Raw genomic sequence first — 23,944 nt, 5'->3', positions numbered from 1 at the left:
TGGGCGTGAGAAGCTGATGCGTGCACCAGGCCTCATGCACACTGCCCACAGCCCTTAACTCCAATACCACGGCTGCGGCTCACACACTGTGCCCCTCTGCTTCTACTACCCGCACCGGCCCTCTCTAAAGTATCCTGCAAATGGCAAATCTTAATAATCACCACGGGTGACTCTGAGGAGTCAAATGAGATAATGATGGATTTTTCTCTTCTGGTGTGGAATGTTTAGAAGATAAGGAGGCTAGTTTTATTCACGGCCTGAGGAACATGCTCACAGGAGCGTCCACAGGACAAATTCTCGAGAAGCCCTGGAGAATGTCAGTGTAATGGGGGCAGGTGCACGCACCCAGCTGACTGCAAAAGGAACCCTGGTTCAGGGAGAGGTCTGAGAGTCTTGCATCAAAAAACAAAAACACATAACAAAATAAAAACCTCTGAAAAATGTTTGACATGTTATAACTGTACTTGGTAAGACAACTTTTTTTGCATATAAATTGTAGTTTGGTCTCTAAATAAACATATTTTTCAAGGATGCTGAGCATCTACTGTTATCACCTAGAACAACACTGAGGAAGTTGAAATAAATAAATAAACCCACATTTCCTTAAAAAACAAACCAGACAGAGCCTGGACACACATAGGAGGCCTAAGTGGGAAAGAGTCAGCATCTCTCCTCACCCCAGTCATTTGCGTGGCTGGAAGTGAGCAGATCTAAAGAGCCATGTCTGCAGAGAGGACTGCTTTAGGCCAGTGCCACCGCAGAGCCAGGTCAGCAAAGATGTAAAGTCAAAAGTTAAGTTTCGTTTTTAATGATGTTGCACATCTAAGCAAAAGCAACAACAACAAAAAAATCAAGTTTCCCCAAAAGCTGAGTTAGCTCTTTTCGCTGGTCACTTTCTCTGGGCATTTCATCTTTTGTCTAAGACCATAATACAAATAAGGACACGGAGAGAAAATTATACGTATTGATGGGTCATTAAGTACTAGGAATATTTATATAAACATCAGTTTTTCCTATAGTTTGCAAAAAATGAAAAAGTTAGATCTGAGCTTAAATATCATATTCACAACTGATACTTATTTTTAAATGTAATTATTTGCTATTTATCAAAGGTAATTTGAAGAAAATGTCTGTTTCAGGCTACACTTCCTAAATTTAGAAAAGCATTCATAGCTAAACATCCTTTGTATTTTACCTCCCAAGACAGGCGGAGGAAGAGGGCAGAATTTTGAACACAGGTTCCCTTCAGCGCCCATGAGTCTTAATGGAAATAATAAAGATAACTTGGGCCACACTAGATATCCAGGGCTCTGTAAACTTGAAGAATTCTATGGTTACAAATATTTTCTTTTATAATGCTAATTTATCAAGATTGTAACGGAGGTAATATTTCTGTTTTTGCTTGTGTTTTTCTCTCATAAAATTAAGAAAGTAGCAAGGAAGACATTTATTTCAAGCAAAGAAAGTTTTCCTTGCTCCCCATAATAAATCTCTACCATATTTTAAACAATGACATGTAAAATATCCTATAATATTTCCATTTTAAATATACCTAAATGTTTTGACATTTAGGGATTATAAGAACTATAGGTAGTAAAAATGCAAAAAAACCCAAACAAACCCCAAAACACTAACAAAACAACAACCCACAAATATCATATTATATGTGTCTTTTTCTATAGCAAAAATATTAGAGACCAAGAAATTGAAAGTGGGGAGTCTAAAATTTTGTGAGGGCTTATTCTAACACAACTGAATAAATACTAATGGCATCTATGAACCAACTGCTGAACTGAAAATGAGGTATGTCATATGACTTCATGCTTTGTTTGGGGGTATCCACATGGACCTATGGAATTAGACCTGTTTTAAAGCAAATGGGGTTATGGTGAAGTTACATAATCCAGAAGTTATTTTGCTTTTCCAGAGTATCTATGAATCTCTAATGGACAGTCTCTTGACTTAAAAAACAAAAAAATTTAATAAAGAATATATTGTGTTCTCCTGCAATAGCTCCCACATATAGTGCTAGTACTTGGATTGCAAACTTCCTCCAGTAGCTGGGTTAAGATGTTATCCAACTAATGAATGTTATGTCAAGTTTGTCTGGTCATTTCTCCAGATCCTTGATGGCATTAAAAAAAGTGATCTATGCAATTCTGCAAATACTGGTGGTGGCTAAAGACCTAAAGGCATGAAGTTTGTATAGGTAATAGGACAACCTCAGAATGTGGGCAACAGTGTCCCCTGCTCCTTCTCCCTACATATTCCAACCAGAGGGAGATGCTTTCATTGGCTGGTCCATCCAACCCTCGGATGCACTGTGATGGGAGTCTTCCATCCCAGGATTTCAACCACAACGGAACTATTTCCTCAATCAAATTAGATTCTTCCAGTGGACCCAAACAATGTAAATGTAACGTACAACAACTGCAGTTTTTCAACAACAAACTCTTCTATAAATGGCAAGAAGCAAGACTAAACAGGCCTGCGAGAAGGCTTACCTTCCACGTGGCCGCGTTGCGGCGGAAGTAAGCAAACATTCGTGTGAACCAGTTATAGATCTCATTCAGTGTCAGCTGCTTTTCCGGAGACTCGAGAATGGCCTGGGAAGCCAAAATAACAGAGGAAGATTATTTATGACCAAATCAGCAGAATCGTCATTATACAGTTTCTTGAAAATATAAAATAACCATGATTCAGAGCTAAATCCTGAGAAAGGTTTCCAAAATGATCTAAGATTAATGGTTGTATTTAACAGTTCAATAGCAAAATTCAAAATGAAATTATGTAATTGTTTTGAGTTTTTATTTCTGTTTCTCTACAGAAATATTAATTTATTAGTCATTCATAAAGCAGAATCAAAGAGAAATGCAAAACATTTCACTAGCTGATTAAAGCTCAGTAATTATTTAGAGCTCAGATTAATTCTGGGATCAGAGATTACTGTGGCTTGTGATAATTGACTTGCCATCTTTAAACAGGCTCATTTTCACTGTTGTGTGAAATGAATTTCCTAATAATCACATCGTATTGTAATACTCAATCAAAAGCAATTATGTTATATATTGCAGTTTTAAAAAACCTTATAGACCAGGTTTTAGCATGCCTGCATACTAAGTGGTTTTTAATCTACTTCATCAGTATGATACCTTTATGTACACATACACCTTTTGATATAATTTCATATACTGTGTTATTTACTTACCTGCCTAATTAAAGATGCGTATGTGAATGGTGGTCTAACTTCTGCATTCTTATAAAATTCTTGGTTCTGCGCAATATCTGCTAAATAAGAACATCGTCCTGTTAATTATCCCTCTTAAAAAAGAAGCTGGTCTACAAGCACAGCATATTGCACGTCTGCACGAGGCAGCAATGGCGTCTCTACCTGAAGAAATGGGCACGTTGTATTTGTCCGAGTACCGCCGGCGGATGGGCCCCACCGTGTGCATGCTGGTGGTGGTGATGACGGAGGGGCCTTGGGTGGCGGGCGTGAGGGGGGCGGTTGGGGTGGTTGGAGTATGAGGTAAGCTCTGCGGAGAGGCCTCTGGCGCGGACTTGGAGAGCGTGACGCTGGACACCAGGTTCAGCTGTGAGGAAAAGACAACTCTTAGCGCCCTCAGGAACCCGGGCCGCCGGGACGCATCCGGCAGCAGGAGGCCAGGGGGCCTGGCTCCTCTATTGCTCTCAGGAGGTGTTGCTGATCAGCTGCAGCCTGCGGTGGTTCCCGTGGAAACAGGTCGCCTAGGAGTTGGCTGGGATGCGCTGGGGGCCCGGGCTCCCCACCAGGCCTGTGCGGGGTGCGGCACAGTGAGGAACTGCCTCTGCTCACTTTTTAATAAAAGACTTTAACTTCCATGAGTCTGACTATAAACAGCCAGGGATGACCCGGCTGCCATGCTGCACGGCCCAGGGACAGGCGGCTGCGCTTCGGATGGAGATCTGGGACGGGAACACGCAGGCACCCCTGCGGGCGGGGCACAGCCCTGCACCGCCCGCCGGGGTGGCGTTCTGGCAGCCGGCACGGACGGCCGTCGAAGGCCTGTGCGTCATCTCCACTCCTCTCTCACATACAGGCTGGGATGCATTCGTTTAGTAAGAATATGCCTCTGAGACAGGGAACCGTAAGATTTCTCCTTTTTCCCTGCAAGTTTCCAGTGTTCCCTAATATTGTACTGGAGCAACCTACTGCGTCAAGTAAGACAGTGAATACTACTTATGTGAAGCAATCTAGAGGAAATCAATAGTACTGTTTGATTCTTTCTTTGTGTCTATCACTTTCACCTTGAAGTACTTCTCTTATGAATACCGGACAAACAGGCTTAACCTCCTTTTCCAAAAATTCTTACAGAAATATTAAATCTGGCTGTGCTGAAGAACTTGATCATTTTCAACATATTTATTACAGTTTACACAGAACTGCTAGTCAGACACATACAGTTGGCCCACATCCAAGAAACTTCAGCCGAGCAGGCTTACTTGGTAACGTTTTCTCAAACCATTATTTCGAATCACTTGACAAAATGAGCCTGTTTCACCATCACAGCAGTCCTGGCGCACAGCATTGCTTGTGGAAGGTACTCAAGATGAGATTCCTCTGAGGTCCTAACCAAAGAACTTATTAAAAGAGGAGTTTCAATTCACTGAGACGACTCAACCTTGCTCACACTCTAGATATGAAAAAGGCCACGAGAAACTTCTGTCTAATACAGGGGTGGGCAAACTTTTTGACTCGAGGGCCACAGTGGGTTCTTAAACTGGACCGGAGGGCCAGAACAAAAGCATGGATGGAGTGTTTGTGTGAACTAATATAAATTCAAAGTAAACATCATTACATAAAAGGGTACGGTCTTTTTTTTTTTTTTTTTAGTTTTATTCATTTCAAATGGGCCGGATCCGGCCCGCGGGCCGTAGTTTGCCCACGGCTGGTCTAATATGTTTAGAGTAATTCCATAAAAAGAAAATAAGTCTGAAGGAAAGAAAGAGCAAGTCGCCTTGGGAAGATATGAACAGAAACGTGTGAACATGGTGTTGGGAACTGAATGCTGGTTGCAAGCTTTCAGCTGTGCTGCTTTTTCATCCCCTTTCCTTCAAGCACTGACTCAGCCAAACGAAGACCCCCACCCGCAAGGCAACCCCAGGCTGGGAGGAGCAAGCTGTGCAGACTGCCCGCCCCGACAGCCCCTGGGCAAGCTGGTAATGCTGCCAGGTGCTTTTTGATGCGTGCTGGAAACCTGACTTCTTGACACACATTTGCAAACTGCTTGCAGTTTGAGGTGGCAGCCCTGGGAGGGAGCAGGAGGGAGGCTGGGTGACCCCTTCTCCGCAGCGGACCTTCATCACTGGCCACGGGCACAAACTGTAGCATCAGCCCAACCCAAGGGTCAGAAATCAGTGCATGAAGCTAAGGCTGACCCATACACAGCTCTCACTGCCGAGGCCGCTGCGCCGAAGCACACCACAACACCGTGAGTCATGGACGCCCTGGCTAAGAGCCAGGTGGTCCTACCTGCCCCTGTGTTGGTCTCACTTAATTTTCTTACCGGCACTAATACTTGAGATATTATTACTCATATTTTAAAGATAAGCAAACTGAGGCTCATGAGAGATTAAATAACTTGCCCAAATTCACAACCTGGACGCAAGGTCAAACAGGCATTTGTGATTTAATGAGAAAAAGAAGCACTAACCAGTTTCATTTTTCTGCAGGCTCAGCTTTGGAAGGGCTGCAGGGGCTAGCTGTCCTCCCTGCTTCTACACGACAGACAGTAAACATTGCTGAGCATTTGGAACTGAACTGACGAAAGCAGGAAGCGAGCAGGTGACTGCTGCCCAGGAGCTCGCTGCCCCGCACGAAGGCACCTCCAAGGGGAGGCGGCGCCACCTGCCCCTGCCCCGGACGCTCCTCTCCCGCTTCTCTCCGCACTTCGCCAACATTACCCCAAACACGTGACTTTCTTAAACTGTGACAACATTTTAATGTAAATACAACATCCTTGAAAAATATGTGTGCTCCTTCCCCGTTTTTGGAAAATATCTCCAAGTCCACTGGGTTCTAGTCTAACTGTCCAAACCCAAACTCATGTAAACATTCCCGAAGGCACGCATCTCCAGGTGCTCACATCCCGGAGTGAGACAGGGCCCATGGAGCGACACCCCAAAATGTGAAAAGAATCGGACGCCTGCAGCTTTTGCAAAGGTCTCAACACTTGGACTGTTTCTACCAAGAAAACAGCAGTGAAACATTAAAGGCCTCCAGGCTAGCACAAGCACAAGGAAAACAGTGCAGAATTTTCGGGAGGCGTCTGAACATCAGGAGCAAGTGGAAACAGACGCTTCGCCAGAGGAGGGCAGCGAGGGGCGTCCCAGGCGTGACAAATGACACTGGGTCCACACCCACCGCTGGGCTGTCTCTAACAAGCCACAGAGGAAGCATCCAATCCGGGCTAATTACCAGATAAAAATGTATTGTAAGGACTCTAATTAGGAGACGCGGATGGAGGTGATCTAATGATTAAATGCCGCATCGCGCGGCCTGCCATCAGTGTGCAGTGCTGCAGGACGGCCCTGGAATATTTTGTAGAAACAGTCATTTTATTTCGAGGAGGGGAGGCCGTCATATTTGTAACGATGGCTATGAGGTAAACTAATTAAACACGGTTCCTGGAGGAAGAGGGTGGCTGAGAGCAGCTGTGGCCATTCCAACGCCGGTGCCAAGTCTCAACAGAGCGGCTGCAGTCGAGTGGAAAATGTCTGTCTGACCTCTGCCCTTGCTATTAATTTGCAGGAAAACTAATGACACATATACATATTCCCACAAAATTGTTCTAATTGCTAATTTGCCGAAGGAGCCAAGATTCCAAATTAGACACGACTGCAGCCTGTGAGGGAGAGAACAGACGCTGTGGGCTGCAGACACCGGCTCCGCCTCGCCAGAGCCTGACGGCTGAACCAACAAGTTAATGAAACGTCAGCCTTGTCAACCGCAGCAGAAGTTTCTTGACTTTTCAGCTGTTGTCTGATGCTCACATGCTCGTCTCGAGAGGAGAGCCATCTTGCGGGGACGGTCACCAGGGCAGATAAGCGCACGAGGGCAGGGTTCAAACAGGCTGCGCTCCCGCCTGCGCCGGAAGGTCATCTGAGCGCCGAGGACCAAAACTCCTTCACAGGCTCGGCACAGAGCGCATGGGGAACAGGACGAGTTTTGCCATCATCTTGAAATCACCCTCTTAATTGTCAACTATTAAATCTTAACAAAATGCTCAGCTGGAATGAAAGCATCTGCACCTCGTGTTTCTGACTGCAGTTACGGTTTCAAAGGGCACTTTTTTCTGGGGCCGGAGCAGGAAGGAGTTGGACTGGGAGGGTTTCTTTTCCTATTTTTCTTATTGTGTTCATTTTCTATTTAAAAAGAAGTTGCTATGTTTAGAGAAGTTAGTAATGCTGGTATTTTCTCCATGGCAAGTTTCCATCATGTGATGATCTGGGCAAAGATAATCTCTTTGAAACTCTGGCCAAGAGTTAAATTCCTGTGTCACTTAGAAGTGCTGTAGGGCTTTATTTTCTACGTTTCTGGGTGCTCTCGGCGGTCGCTGCAGGCTGCCCTGGGAACCCCAGCCGCTGCTGGAACTGTCTCAGCTACCTCATAGTCTGCCTAGCCCTTTTGCAGAAAATCAATCTTTACTTTTTTAAACAGTAACCTCGTCTCTCTTTAAAGATGATGAGTCATTCACATTAAAAACAAAGAAAAAAAATGAACAAGCCGCTGAAGCAAAGCCGGACAGAGACAGACTTGTCGAGTCTCCCATCAGGACTCATCGGTATTTTTGTTTATGCTCTTGTCTCACAGGAGAGCAGACTCTGAGAACAAAAGACAAACCTGAAACCAAAACACAAGGGACCTTGCTGCTTGGTGGGGCTTCCAGGCCCCCGAGCTCGGTTTTTCTGCTGCTGCGTTTACTGCCTGAGCAGGGCAAGCCCGGCACGGAGCTTCTGTGCACGGATCCCCGTGTCCTTCAGAGAAGGCTTCCTGAGGCTGGAGGGCCCCCAGGCTGGGGGAGGCGGGGCGGGTGGCACGGAGGCTTCTGTTCCAGCACTTGCCTTCCTCTGGCAGCTCGGCCAGGCCCTGGGACCACGTTAGCGCGGGGGCTGGAGGAGCTGGAGTCACTGACCGACACTGGAGAGCCGCTCGGAGCGCGGGAGGGACGCAGTGCGGAGGTGCAGAGCCAGGCCTGCGTGTGCTGCTGTCCCGCACACAGCCTGGCTGCGGGCCCAAGGCTGGCCGCTCCTCTCAGAGCTGAAAGACCCCCTTCAGACAGGAGAGCTCTGCTTTCACAGCAGCTAAAACTCTTTCCAGCAGCCCCACCTGCCATGGCTAGTGTACGAAGGAAGATCCAACCCCGCATGCACTTCCAACACCCCGTTCCTCTGGGTGTTCCAGAACCTCTCAGGGAGGACACGCGCTGCCCTGCGGTGAGCCCCGCAGCTCAGACGGCGCCCTGACGCCAGTGCCTCCCCGTGCCCAGGGTCCGGCAGGATGGCTTACAGTGTCAGCAAAGTCTTCCGAAATACCCGGACAACTTAGTCAGCTGTGACAGACACACTTCTTTCCCACCACACGGGCTCACCCGCCGGGACCGCGCCGCTGTGGGACGCACGCCCCTTCCACCAGGGCCAACTGCCCCCCAGCAAAGGACACACCGCCGCCGCGGCTGGCCGCTCCTCGCCCCTGCCCTCCCTCACACACAGGCACGCGCCCCCTCTCAGCCCCAGGAAATGCCATCTATGAGTTGATGTAAGAACAAGCCAAGAAGCGCCGCAGTTCCTCTGACCGAGCGGAATGGGGACCGGCTGGAAGGCACTTACCACCAAAACGGCGCCCAGTGAGAAGCAGCGCTCACAGCAAAGCATCCTACCACTCAGTCACTAAGAACTTAAACATAAACACCAAGTTCCTTTTCAACAGAAATGGAAAGAAAATTCATAAACTTACTGGCAAGGCTGTCATGCGAAAGTCCCCATCTACGGTTAGATTTGAACCCTGATGATTGCTTATTTCAAATCAAAGATTCAGGAAGAATATGCATGTGGACATACACTGTGTTTTCTATTATTTAAGGTGAACTAAATTAATTACCGGGCAAAGGGACTGTTTGCACATTAGGCTTGCTCATCGGATAGCTCTGTGTCACCAAAGTGGGAAAAGCAAGGGTTTGCTATGTGCCTGCGCTTTTTTCCTTTTTGGGGTCAAGGAAGTAAAAACTTATGCAAAAACACGACACGTCTACCTTTTATAATTAATTTCCCAATGCCTCACCTATACATATTCAATAATTCCTGATTTATAAGACGGTATCTATAATGAAATTTTCTATTTTCCAATAAATGAAAAGAAGGCAAGTTCACTCCAGCGACAGTGTCACACAATATCTGCTTGTCAGGCACCAATTTTTACTTCTTACATGTAAGTTAAAGGATAAGGAATTTATAATGCTGCCTGTGAAGGGAACCACTTTTCATACACAAATGTGATCTTTTTATTTTTCAAAGGGTAATACAACAGTACATTTACATAAACTAATCCAAACAATCTGTGTGTCTGACAATGGCAAGCCCCACACAGACGCCTATTGTTGGTTTACATCCTGGAGCTCTTTGTACCGGCTTGTAGCGCTGCTCGAGCTGTCAAAGGTTTGACTTGGACTCTAAATAAATGGTTATGGAAGTGCTGCGCAGCGATATTGGACCTCTTTGCAAAAGAAAACCTGCTGTGTATGAATTCAAAAGCTATTAATTTTTCAGTCAAAAATATTCGTGCCTATTTCTTTTAATAAAGAAATACTGTGCTGAGCTACTAAGAGATAATGTTGACTCGTGGTAGAGAATTTTCAATAGAGCAGTTAAAAATGAATTTAGTAGGAGGTCTGCTGTAGAGTTATAATTTTCTAGAATGTAACTTATTTTTTTAACACTAATCAAGGCGAACTTCCTTGTGCATTCCCCCAGGACTGCTCTTCCCTGTCTGCTGGCTGCTTACCACTGGTCCTCACGGAGTCCCAGGGCCTTCTGGGGCCTCCCTGGGCGCCTCCGCGGGGCCTGGGCTCCGGCAGTGCCATCTCTACTTTGACCCTTCCTTCGCCCCCCAAGAAGCCTCATGATCCAGAATGAGTCCATTTCTGGAATCCAAACGTTACTGTATCATTGTCTGTAAGTAGAAGATAATATCACTACCCCCCTTGTTGCTAGGGTTACAGACGCACCTCTCATCCTGGGAGGAACCATTTCCCTCCAAAGGAAACACAGGAACACTCTGAGTTGGAAGGTGATCACGTCCCTGGGGGAGTGGCCGGCCCACTGCAGGGTCTCACCATTTGCTTAGCTGAGTTCATGTCATTCCCAGGATCCTTATTAAAAGGAGGGATTGAGCCTGCCCCTGTGGCTCAGTGGTTGAGTGTGAACCTATGAACCAGGAGGTCACAGTTTGATTCCCGGTCAGGGTACATGCCCGGGTTGCAGGCTCCACCCCAGCAGGGGGGTGTGCAGGAGGCAGATCAATGATTCTCTCTCATCATTGATGTTTCTATCTCTCCCTCTCTTTTCCTCTCTGAAATAAAAAATATGTATATTTTTTTAAAGAAGGGGGGATTGATAGAAATAGCAAGAATAGCACAGTTGATTACTGATTCCACCACACACTGAATGGGCTGTGCTTCCCACCCCCCTTTCCTTTTGGTAGCCTACATGCTCAGTCCTATAGCCACTGACTGCAAACTACATGGAAACTAAGGGCTCCTTCCAAGTAAAAATGGATGTGCAAAGTGTTTAATGATTTTATGTCCTATATCTCAGTAATGTGTTCTGTTTCAGACATTAATTTTGTCTGCCAACTGCGTCCTGGCAGGCTACCATATTTGCTGGTTAATAGTCTGACTCCGTTTTATTTCTATCACCATAAATCATACATATAGGGGTGTGTGTTTGCTTTATTTATAGAAAAAAATCAGTCCAAACAGATAAACCAATACTTTGCCATTATGCTGCATCATTGCATGTTGATTAAAATTGCTGGTACTAACTATAGATTGTCAACGCTCAATTAATTTTCACACAGTGACTCCGTACAAAATCAAATAAAGGCAGTGTACCTTTAAATTTTACAAATCTTAAAAATCAAGGAGCAAAGCAACTCTATTTTGATAATCAGTTGAAGGTACTAGGAGAGCTTTAGAAATACAAGTATATGAGAATTACAACCATTAAAGAGACCAATTTAGAATAAGGAACCAGGCCCAAGCCAGGAGCTGGGGAGACCATCCTGCCATTGGATGGCACTTCCTGAGGTCCAGTGAAAGGGGAGAGGCAGGAAGCGGGACGCCTTGAGCTGAACATAACTCGGGGCCGTGCTTGGTCTCTGGACCGGGAAGGAGTCCACGTCACCCTCTATGCTCCATCTCACTCTAATACTCTGGCGGGTGCTTCCTTCCTGCCATTGCACTCACACTCACCACCTCTCAGCGGCCCTGGCGGCGAGGCCGAGGCCTCCGTAGTCTGTCTTCTCCCTGCATCGCCTCTCAGAGTTTTCCTATTCTCTCCCAGTGAGTTCGCATAATCTATTTTAGCAGCTGAGTGTAGCGTCCACCATCTGTCCCAACAGAGGCTGGCTGCTCGGGCCTCAGGAGCCAGCACTGTGGCCGCAGCACCCTGCATCTCCCTAGACACCTCTTCAGACAGAAGCAGCCAGCTCGCCAGGCCTTCCCTACGCACTGCGGGCGGGACGGCTGTGCCCCAGCTCACCCAGGCCTTGGCCGGGGTGCGGTGCTCGGCCGGGGCTTGGGCTGGGGACGCAACGAGAAGGCTGCCACCTCCGGCGTGCAGCTCAGTACTCACGGGCTGTGGGGCGGCTTTGGGCTCCGTGGACTTCACGTGCAGGTGGGTCATCATGGCTTGCAGCCGCTCTTTGTCTTTTGCGAGCTGGCGGGGAGAACAGGCTCTGTTATTTCTTTACGTACAGATTTGAATGCACTGTTACTATTACATGTCATGTCCAAAACAATACACATTCCAAATTGAGCTAGGGCACCATCACACATGACCAAGTATTTCCCTGCTTAATCATTTTGAAATCTCCATGACCAGTGCCAAGCTCAAGGATGAGGTGTCCGGGTGAGCTCCTCAGCACAAGATCCATTAGCTTTTAACTGGGAAGTTCCAGACCGGCTGGCACCAGGAGCCGCATGTGACACAGACAGCTCCAAGACAAAAGCGTGAATCATGCCTATTAACCAACCTTATTCAGGAGGAAGCCGAAAGAAAACGAGCCAGGTAGCTAACACTCATCACCTCAGGTGCTGTTGCTGTGGGCGAACTCCTAGACAGACTGGGCACTGATGCCAATGAGCCCCATCTTCCCTGGCAGGGAGGCCCGGGCGAAGACTGGCCACAGTCTCACTGGCAGGGCAGACGCAGGGCCAGTGTTACAGGTGCCCGTTTGCACGTGAACGCAGAGTAAGCCTGCCCATCTACTCAGTAAGCAAGCACCTACACCCTGTGCTGGTCTCACCTCCACACACTGAAACCTCCCCCTCCTCCACAACACTACCTTCGGAGGCACAGGAGTTCCTAACCTGCTGTACATGGCAGGGACTCAAAATACTGTTTTTTGGATGTTACTTGCTTTCTGCTTGCCTTGGATTGTGTTAACATGATATTTTTGATAGTTCAAGGCAGCTGAGGATAGGGGACATGTAATAATTACCTCTGTGAAAGAAGTGGGAAATGTATCCCCAAAAGATGATGGTATTGTTAACAGAACAGCTGTAGAATTTTGGGAAAATGCTTAAGGGATTGATGAGAGGGAGAAGAGAGAGGAAGAGGGAAGGAGGGAGGGAGAAACACAAAATTGAGGAGGGACTCATTCCTTCTATGTCACATAATTAACCTTAAATCTTGTAAACATCAATTGTGTCTTATAAGTCTAGAGTTATTCCAAAATAAGAATCAGGGGAGGCATTTTTGGGTAAGGGCGTTCTAAGGGAGAAAGCGCTTCGGGAGTGGGGAAGCAGAGGAGGGAAGGGTACACAGCAAGAGAGGAGAGGCCCCAGGAAGCCTGCTGGGTGCTGGCTGGCTCAGTCTGGGCCTATCACGTTGGATTTTTTCTTCTTATGCCCTTGTGGTTCAGGGAGGAATAAATGCCGGGGGGGGGGGGGGGGAGAAGAGCCCTACAGAGCTAGCATTTATCTTCCAACAAACAGGAAATGAAAATGATACCATATTAGGAGCCACTTTATATTATTCATTTTCTGTTCTTCAGTAAGTTATTGAACAGCCAAACAAAAAGATGCTCTCAACACAAAACATAATGCTAAAGGAATTTAGTTTTCCAAGTGGCTCCGTTAGAACAATTAAAACGTTAGCAATGGCATTTTTCTACAGCTCTTTGTGTGTGTGTTTTTTCGTGAGTATTCTAAATTTTTAGATGTTAAAGGTAAAGCATTCTTAATTTAAAAGAAAGTGTTTTGTTTTAAAATTATAATGGGCAGAAGAAAAAAACAAATAGTGTGTCATAGTGAATGCTATAAATTAAAGGGTACGAGGGATATACTGGAGTCTGATGAATATTAACTGTGACTTAATTTGGGGGTAAACACTGTTGATACATTAATTACAAAGACTAAAGTAGAAAGAAATCCAAATTCTCAGCATGCAAAGGAATCACCTGGTAGATCTTTCTATATTCCATGGAAACATCTACCAGGCTGACCGTGCACTGGTTAGACTGCAAACACACACCTAGCCTTGCACACATAGCCACACCCAGAACCCTGGAGGTCATGCCATAGGGAACATTTTAGTTTTCCACAAGAATATTACTTAGACTTCAGTATCCATTTTGAGAATTATCTAGGTTCCTGATTTTGCCTCAACCAACCTCAACTCCACCTATGATGGCTACAGTTACAGAAAAAGGCAGAAATCCAGGGTTTTGTTTTTGTTTAATTAGTGCAAACTAGTATGTAATATATTCCTAAATGAGCTTTGAATCTTTATCATCAAGTCTAGCTCTAACACAAGGTGTTTTAACAGTTAAAGAAAACCTGGCAGGATCTGCTTTTTGTTCAGGCAAAAAGGCTAGACACTCACACCTACTGAAACCACACCCTCTCCCTACAGTCTTACATTTATAAAACTCACTGGTCCTTCAAAAAGCTTTCAGATTCTTTACTACTTTTTATGCCATCATTCCATGAGCTCACCATCCCATCAATTTTCATGGCATCCTTTAATTATTATGAGAATACAAGCATGTGATATTAGCAAGCATATTCCAGCATTCCCTTATACTGAATCCCATGAAAAGCAGAGAAAAGGAGGATGAGAAATTCAGTCCAAAGGTCAACTCTGGCTGGCAAATTTAGAAAAATGTATGCTGTGATATCCAAAGAAAGCGACAGTCTAGAGCAGCGGTTCTCAACCCTCCTAATGCCGCGACCCTTTAATACAGTTCCTCATGTTGTGGTGACCCCCAATTTCATTGTGACAAATTGAACATAATTAAAGCATAGTGATTAATCACAAGACAATATGTAATTATATATGTGTTTTCCGATGGTCTTAGGCGACCCCTGTGAAATGGTCGTTCGACCCCCAAAGGGGTCATGACCCACAGGTTGAGAACCGCTGGTCTAGAAGCTTCCCTGGGGGGGGGGGGGGGTCAGGCAAGGCTGGCATGTGCTGAGTCCTGTCAATCAGCCGGTTTGGTCGCAACCTCCACAGCCTGGGAGCTGAATGGGATGGGCAGTTCGCGACTCCGGGCACAGCATGTGATCTTTGTGTGTAGCTCTCCCTGTAAACCCGGAGCCATGACCTCTGAACTTCGTAGGGCAGCTCCCAGGTGTAGGGGACTCGTGCACATAAGCTCAGCAGAGCCTAGTGCTTCGTGATGCTCAAAAAATACCTTCTTGTTTTTTAAAGGAAAAATAAACCACTGAAGTCGATGTGAACTTCTCCTGGCTGAGTGTATGTTTGAAATCTGGATCACATAATGGGCTCAGTGGAATCTGCAGCTGGGTTCACTGGGAAGAGAATTTTGATGCTTTAAAAAATGGAACAAAGCACGGGAAAGACGAAGCCCGTATCTTACGGATTTCGGTCCTGTTCTCACTGTGCCTTCCCTCAGCCCAGCAAGGCTTCCCCTCTCCTGTCACCCACGCCTTACCGTGTGACCGGACACGGGCCTCGGGGCGCGAGAGGGGCCGGAAGTCAGCAGCTCCGGCCTCGCCCTCAGAGACAAACACCCAGGAGAGGACATGCTCCCAGCGGAGAGAGGGGCTGCAGTTTGGGGCTCACTTAACACCACCATTCTACCTGCTGTCAGGAGGATGAATCATGTTAAGCCGATTTGGTGGTTCTCACTTATGAGAAAAAATTCTTCTGAAATAAAGGAAGGACTCCGGGTGTCTGAACACACAGGCTTCTTGAGGAAGATGAGATGCAGGAGCCAAGGGACTCATTAATGCCACAGGCAGGGCCGCGGGGCGCTCCGACTTTATAGCTGGGAACGGAGACCCACTGGTGGACCTAACCTGAGGGCATGGAGCCGAGAATGAGCCAAAATGAGATGGAATCCTGGGTGTCTGAGGCTGGGTCTGACTCAGGACACCCGGGACACTGACTGGGAACACAGACAGCCCCATCCCACAGGAGGGGCGGCCAGGCTGCGCTCTTCCCGTGCACCTGAGCCCTCGCTCACCCACTGGGGTCCCACATGACCTGGAAGCCCCTCCTGGAGGAGCAGGTGGCTGTGGGGCAGGCACCCGGCAGACGGGAGCAGGCAGGGGACAGGCGCTGGCTGGGAGGGCAGAACTGAAACTTCTACCACCCGAGTGAGGATTTCCTTCCGATTCCAACCCCTTTGTCCGACTGCGGTCACTCGCGTGCCTCCCGAGCTGGGCAGCGGGGCTCAGGGGGCGTCTTGGCCCCTCGGCGGGGGGCTCCCTGCTCAGGTGCCGTCTGTGGCCCCGCCCGCCTGCGGCCTGAGGAGGCGCAGGCTCTCGCACTCAGGGCCTTGGGGTCCCGCTGCCCAGAGGAGGCGAGACCTTCATTATGAGAATGAAGGGACTCGGTTTTCAGAGGGACAGAGGGGCAGAGTGAGAAACCAGAGCCTCCCCCCTGGGGTGCACTCAGGTCCCCCCCTGGAGCCTTTTCCGGGCAGCCCCAGAGGGTCAGGAAGCACACAGGTCCCGCTAAGGTAAGATAAGGCGTCCGTGGAAGCCCAGCCGGTGATCACACAGCCTGATGGCCGCGGAGCAGCCCCAGGACAGCCCCTCCTCACTGCCCAGCTCCCTCCGCTACGGACCTGCCTCTTCTCCTGCGGACACGCTCTCAGAGCCCCATCGCCCGCTGCAGACGCCCCAGGAGGCCCCATTTCAACACAATGCCGGGCCCCTCTGGGGGGTGCACGGAACCCGGGGCCAGGACCAGCGCCAAGCCACTGCGTGCCCATGGCTGTGAGCGGTTCAGAGGCCCCCCAGCCCCAGCTTCCTCCTCTGACGGTGTGGGGGAGGGGCACGACTTAAAACACGTCTCTGACTCTAAGAGGCCGGTTACTGTCACGATCACATCTTTTAGTGGTGTCTTCTCAAGTAATAACAAATACCACATTAAACACGCTCACGGAGTGTGAGACACACGCTGCTTTCCCAATGTTAGCTTTTCCTGTTTAAAACGACTCTTAGAACCGAGGAACCTGGGTGGGAGCCAGTGAACCAGGTGCCTGGCGTACAGCAGGAGCTCCTTACACCCTCCCCAGGGCCCTCCGAGAAATGACGACAAGAGAACACGCAGCTTCGTACGTCTCTCCCACAGCCACTGGTCCAAGCGGACCCCAGGGCAACCAAGCACTCCCATCTGCCCAGGACGCCCCCAGTTTGAAAATGAAAAACCAGGAGGAATCCCCCAGTTCTAGGCAAGCAAACTGCGGGTTATCATCCTACTTTCTACTGACAAACAGATGAATTTAAAAAAGAACAATACATGTTCCACTCTCCTCCTTCCTCGCCCTACAATCAGCCTAGACCCTAAGTGGCTTCCTTGGCCTGGAACGTCCTTGCCAACTGCCCTTCCCTGTCACCTCCAGTGCCCCGCCCCCCAACCGCCTGGCTCCGCCCTCCCCACCAGGTCGTACCTTACTTTTCCATCCAGTGCTGTGACGACAGGGGCCTGACAAACAGCGACTAAATGGAATCAAACGATCCAAGAATAAAAGTGCACAACCTCCCCGCGCCCCGCCGGGCCAGGCAGGTCACCCCCAGCGGGGCTGGCTCCCTTCCCTTAGCTGCTCTCAACATTCACTCCCGGTCATCGGCTGAGGGGCCCAGAAGCCCGGCCCGCTCTGCCCGCACACGCTGAGCCGGGACACAATGGAAATGCCCAGTCTCCAAGGCTTCCTTTTTCTCTGATTCAAAACCATCCTCATCCACAAGCGAGACTGTGCTGACAACCAAGCAAGGTCATGTGGTCACGGAACGGAATAAAACCAGGACAGGATTTATGGCCAGAAAAGTGTGTGTACATCATGAACGTCAGCTTTCTGAGCGGTAAGTCTGTCAGGGGCTTTTTTCTTCCTTTTTGTCTATTAAATTGAATGTTTTTCCCTGTTCCCAAATGGGATTCTGTCCTGGCCACTGAGATACCTCTTATGATATCTCACCCACAGTCTGATGGTTGAAAAGAGTCCTGATAATCATGAGTGAATCCAGGCAACTGGGTTGATATGAATTTCAATCCCTGGGCCCGAGTCTGGTAGACAGTAGGTGCTCAAGTATGGAGGCAGGTTCGAGGGCTGCCTAACAATCCTGGCACACCGAGTGGCATTTGCGTGGGCAAGCCTTCTCTCCACTGATTTCCACTTCCTCTGTCTCTGACCCTGTCTTGGTGGGAGGTGCTGTACATTTCAGACCTAAATAACAACGTGCACATTCCCCTCCAGTTCTAACTCACTGACTGCACAGCATCCCGAAGCAGCTCTCAACAGAGAACATCGAACAGAAGAAACCTTGAAATCATTCCCTGACCTCAAAAAGCCACGTCCTGGACCCAAAAGATTACTCTGGTGCCCATGTGCCTGGTGCCACATGCCGAAGTGTGCAGGGCACGGGCCGCACACAACTGCTCCGTTATGCTGCGGGCTCCCAGGGAGCAGCCAGGCTCATCCTCCATTCAGTCCCCTGACAAAACGTCAAAAACTTACAGCGGCCTCTGCAACAGTGGGATGCAGTGAGAAATACTCAGAAGGGCTCTGAATACCCACTAGGATGCCTTTCTGACCCTCTTCCCACTCAGTGAGAAGAGCCAGGTGTACCATGAGAACGAATTGACCAACCTTCCAGTAAATGAGCTCATCCGGCAACCACTGCTAAGGAAGCATGCGTTCTACACTCCGGTATCTCCCAACAAAGTGATAAGGCAGTTGCATCTCTCACTCCACACTAACCAGACAGGCCCACCATCCCCATCATCTCCGCTTCCCCCGGTGGCCTGAACTCCCACCGGAGAACCCACCACCTTTCCATGATGCAGGTGTGTGGTGCCCAGATGGCACCACAATGGAACTGCAGCCGCTGTCCCCCGAGGCAGGGGTGGGAGCCTTTCTTCTGCCAAGGGCCACCTGGACATTTATAGCATCACTCTCAAGCCATACAAAACCATCAACTTAAAGATTAGCCTGCGCTATCTGGCCCAACATGTAATTAACTCCCCCAATGCCTTGGCAGGGCCAAATGGTTTCATGGGCCTGATACGGCCTGTGGGCTGGACCTTCCCCACCCCTGCTACAGCTAAACATGGTGATTGAAAAAATGCTGTCCCCAATTCTTTAGGGAAGTCTGATTACAGGTGAGAAATATGAGGGCCTTCTGTGCTGGGTCCGAGTTGGTGTGTCTGTGGTTTAGGTTCCAGCGGTTGGACACGCCTACAGGATGCACCCAAGTGGCCTCCACTAGCTGCCCCCCCCATGAAATCCTTCACCGTGGTGTAGGGCCCACAGGAGGAACCTCAGCTGATCTCTACTGTAAGACTCATTTAGCTCCGTTGTTTTGTTTTTCAATATATTTTTATTGATTTCAGAGGGGAAGGGAGAGAGACAGAAATATCAATGATGAGACTCACTGATCATCTGCCTCCTGCACGCCCCGCACGGGCGATCACGCCTGCAATCCGGGCCTGTGCCCTGACCGGGAACTGATCCGTGACCTCCTGGTTCATAGGTCGATGCTCAACCCCTGAGCCACGCCTGCCGGGCTCCGTGGGTTTGTTTTTATAGCGGGGGCATGTGTGACCTCTGCCAGGTGTAAACGCCGGCAGGTCCAGGGCCAGGGGCAGACTTCTGCTCCTCTCTAAACAGCGCTCATCCTTGGGCAATTGTTCAAACCTGCATTAGGGCTCAGCGGTGCACGTTTTCCAAATTCAAGTTGACAAGTGGTAATTCCACAATATACTTTGAGATCCTGGAAGGTTCCAGTAGGTCGAGGACTGGGTAGTGCCCTCTTTAAGGGAAAGAGAAGCTCTGGGTCAGCCCTATCCAGGGTGCACCCCCATATAAGGGGACCTGGGCTGCTGAGAGAATGGGCGGGAGGAAGGCTGTGCAACCACCAGAACACAGGTTACACGGGCGCCGCGACTGCGCTCCTTAGAAAGCACGTCTCCAGAGACGGGCGCGCGAAAAGGCAGACGTGACCGCGGGAAGGTGGAGAAGCTGCGCTCCCGAGAAACAGAGGCTGGAAACAGAGGCTGGGGCGTGACTGCGCCCGCCCAAGCTCTCCCCAGTGGGCCAGCTCTGCACCGGACCCTCCGTCTACTCTAACCCCGGGAAGGGCTCCGCCTAACTCTATCTCAGGACGGGGCTCTTTAAATACTAAACATTGCTGCCATTTTCTCGTGTCTCTCACCTGACTGGATAATGGATAAATGTGTTTGGGTTTGGGCCCGGCCTAGCACTGAGACTCTCTTCAACTTGTTTGTGGTGTTTCAAGAACCCATCCGTGTTAGCTAGCACTGCCAATGGGCGGACCCGCCCATGGACAATTATTTATTCAGTGTGTCTTTCCTCAAAGCCCAGCGGTTCTCAACCTGTGGGTCGCGACCCCTTTGGGTGTCGAACGACCCTTTGACAGGGGTCGCCGAAGACCATCGGAAAACACATATATAATTACATATTGTCTTTGTGATGAATCACTATGCTTTAATTATGTTCAATTTGTAACAATGAAAATACATCCTGCATACCAGATATTTACATGACGATTCATAACAGTAGCAAAATTACAGTTATGAAGTAGCAACGAAAATAATTTTATGGTTGGGGGTCACCACAACATGAGGAACTGTACTGAAGGGTCGCGGCATGAGGAAGGTTGAGAACCGCTGGTCTAGACGCTAAGAACCAGGAGGGAAGCCCTATCGTGCTCGCTCCGTCCTCCTCACAGGCTCCAGCAAGGTTCCTGCTGTCACAGGCACAGGGAGTGCTTGCCTAATGCACGAGTAGGTGAGTGGGTGAATGAATGGACATGCCCCTCAGCCGGCTCTCCATCACAGACAGAGATCAGCAGACTCGTCAGGTGACGCTGCTGCTGGAGAAGCCGGACCTGCGTGGTGAGGAGACGAATTTATACATCAAGGCGAAGAAGGAAGAGGTAAGAGGGGTGACCGGACCTACGTAGCCAGGAAAATAAAGGAACAAGTTGCTAACAATGTAATGAAACTGTTTTCTGCTGCCCCTCTTGACAAGGGATTACTTGGCACACTTCTGCCAGGGCCAGCCAGGTGCGGGTATGTTCGCCCCAAGGGCATCGCGGGCACAACTAGCCCGGTTTCTGGGGTCTCCCAAGAGCAGCCGCGGGAAATGCATAAACGAAGGGCGTGGCCGTGCTCCAATGTAGCCTTACACGTGGACAGTGACATTTGAATTTCATGTAGTTTAGTATTTTTTTGCTTTCCCCAGTAACTCAAAATGTAAAACCCTTTCTTTTCTCATGGGATTTGGTCCATGGTGTGTAGTCATCAACCCTGCTTTGGACGAGCACTATTTCCACACTCACAACTCTCTCCACCCTTCAGGAGGGACAGCCCTCCTTATCAAAGCAGACGCTCAAGCAAAAGTATTGTTTGGAAGGTCACAGGCATCTGCCACACTACTCGGGATGCACCCACAAAAAGCCATCACAGAGCTGCCAGAGGTAACTATTTGTTAGTGTTGTAGCTCTTCTTCGCCTGCGTGCCCTTTGTGGAGAGAGAGGAGTAATAAATAAAATAGGTGACCAGGTCCTGAGTAACAAGGGGTCCACACTCGAAACTGCAGTCTGGAACGCCTGGCAGAGCAACCATGACAACTCCAGTGGACAATTTATTCGAGCTAATCATTAAGAATTTAATTTTATCAATTAAAGAAACAAATGCAGGAACTTGTATCACTTTATAAACTCTATCAGCAACACATGTAAACTCAGGCTGAATCCAATTTTTTAAGGGCTTACTACATTTCAATATAAGTGAACTTTGGGGGTGAGATAAATACATTGCTTTTTACCTTCCCCAAAAACTTGCTAAATTTAAAGATGTTTCCAAAGATTTACCTAAAAATCTGGGGGTTTTATGATGCGCCTTTAGCCTGTATAAATATCCTGTTCTAATAAGTTCGTATTATTTGTCTGAATAGAAAAATATTAACTAGCTGAAGAAAATAACTTTTGAGACAATTTTACTTTAAAAAGTTTAATTTGTCAAATAAGATGATAACTAATTTTTAAAAATCCCTTCTATCCCGAAAAATCACAACAAAAAGTTTAAGTGTGTTTTGGCTGATTTTTCCCTGCAACTGTTTGAAGCCATAAATGACTTAACTCAGTAAAATTCCAAATGTAATTATCTTCTGTACTTAGCCTAGGGCTCTCCATATATCTCAGCATTGCTGTCTCGCATACAAAACAGCCTTTCCGACGGCTGGTAACAATATAATGTACAACATTGTTTTAATTTCCCGGAGAGGGCGAACCTCTGGCACTAGCCAGGAGGGAGGCCAGCCCGGCTCCAACGCCTTTGCAGTGTGGCTGCACAAATGGGGTTTGCAGGGTCGGGCCTTTGCAATTGCACATTTTAATAATCTCCATTTCTGACCCAATTTTTTCTTTTAGAAACGAATTTTCTATTAATTACACCAAGAATGGAGTTACTGATAAAACATGGTAGTGCACACACAAGTTATGTCAGGGGGCGGAGCCCACGTGAAAAATGCCGCCTCCACTCCTCACAACTGGGGCCCACCGGAAACTCGTCATAAAGGACCGTCAATATGACCCGGAGATTTCCCAGTACCAAGATTTCACGTGTGTGTGTGTGTCTGTCCGTGTGTGCATGTGAAGCGTGCGCAGGGGCTCTGGGCCTCCCCGTTGTGGGCAGAAAGGGTCTGTGGGTGAGGCCCGACGACGGACGCCTGCAGGTGCGCTCACTGGCCCGTCTCGCTCACATTCGCTTGCTCTCTCCATTCACATCGGTTCTCTCTCAGCCTCTCTCCCGGGCTTCTCCCCCCAGCTCCAGGTTAATAATAACATTGGCAACTTAAGGCACTTAACTAACAACAGTTAACCAGAAAGTTAAAGGAGAAGAGAGAAGGGAGGGAGGGAGGGGGAGAGGCGGGGCGCCGACAGGGGTGAGAGGTGGCTGCGGGCACACAAACGCACAGAACTCCGAAGAGTGAACTGAGGCAGGACTTCCCCGGGGGTGAAAAGCAAATCAATCAAATACAACAAGTTCGGTACCTTCCATTCGCCAATGAGTGACAGGGACTCAGTGAGAGCACTGGTGAGGTTTGGAGGTTGAGGAACACCGAGGTAATAGGAAAAGGAAATCGGGCTTTACCTGTAGCTCTAACTGCTGAACAACCTGCATTTGTACTCTACATTGAGCTGTACTTCTATCGTCCAGCGCATGCTCACTGTTGAGATGTCTGCAACAATACATAGAAAATCATTAAGTGAAATGGAGAAACAAAAAGGAAAATATAAGTTACCAGGATGTTTAAGCACACAGGAGGCGGGGTCTGGGTCACAGGGGACGGTGGTTTAGTGGGCGGCCGCCCTGTCCATCGCCACCGCTTAGCGCTGTCAGTACAGAGAACTCCCCGCAGTTGTTACCGCCATACGTCTTCTAGGGACAAGTTCTGCAGAGCGCCTGGCCATAAACATTTACACGTAAGAAAATCTCAGATTCAGTCAAGGCAGGATTCGAGACCACCTCGACGGGCAGAAATCGGTGACAGGGCCCGGCCGTTCAGAATTGTCTCTTCTGTACTAGGTCTGAACAAGCGCTTGTTCACAAGGAAAACTGACTTCCTGTTACTGGTGGCACAACCTAGTACTGAAATGCATTAACATGAATGTCAGGGAGGGCAAAGGTGGAAACGGCATCACTTTAAACATGAAATCTGAAACATGAATCTATACATGCAAATTCTGTACCACTGAGAGGGAGAACATGCAGACAATCACTTAAAGGAACACTCTGGCTGGCTTCTTGACTGTTAGTGGCCGGGATATCTGTTCAGAGGTGATCCAGGCCACATGCTGAGATGCCTGTCTGTGGTCCTTTACTGTTTATTAGATTTTCCAACAGGGAAAAGGCGAACAAATTGAAATTTCGACCCATTTTACCATGTGCAAGAGCTCTGGTAATCAATCAGAAGGCTGAAGCCAAGCTTAAAATCCTAAAAATTCTGTATCTACATTACTCAGTTCTTTATTAGTGACACAAAAAAACAGTTGTGTAAAGAGATTTGCCTCAAAATTTAGTAACAACATTTTAACATTTAAGCAAAAGCACGTCTGGATTTAGTGTGAAATTACTGAATACTTCAACAACAACAAGACTAGGGATGGCCGATTATGAAGACTTT

At 48.2% G+C, this 23,944-nt stretch overlaps 1 protein-coding gene across 3 annotated transcripts in view; it reads right to left on the bottom strand.

Annotated features, from left to right (window-relative positions):
- Positions 1-23,944, bottom strand: part of FOXP1 (forkhead box P1) — a 554,371-nt gene that overhangs the window by 13,022 nt on the left and 517,405 nt on the right. For 2 of the 3 annotated variants that reach the window (XM_081106427.1, XM_081106429.1), the window contains 5 exons: positions 22,912-22,999; positions 11,890-11,973; positions 3,392-3,593; positions 3,209-3,288; positions 2,505-2,606 (listed from right to left, as the gene is read on the bottom strand). In XM_081106427.1, the coding sequence (XP_080962553.1) occupies positions 2,505-2,606; positions 3,209-3,288; positions 3,392-3,593; positions 11,890-11,973; positions 22,912-22,999 (556 nt within the window). The remainder of the gene's footprint in view (positions 1-2,504; positions 2,607-3,208; positions 3,289-3,391; positions 3,594-11,889; positions 11,974-22,911; positions 23,000-23,944) is intronic. The other variant, XM_081106428.1, reaches the window with a different exon arrangement.

Source organism: Myotis nattereri (genome assembly GCF_964212035.1).
Source record: "Myotis nattereri genome assembly, chromosome: 14".
NCBI lineage: Eukaryota > Metazoa > Chordata > Mammalia > Chiroptera > Vespertilionidae > Myotis > Myotis nattereri.
This window is presented reverse-complemented; position numbering and strand designations above follow the sequence as displayed.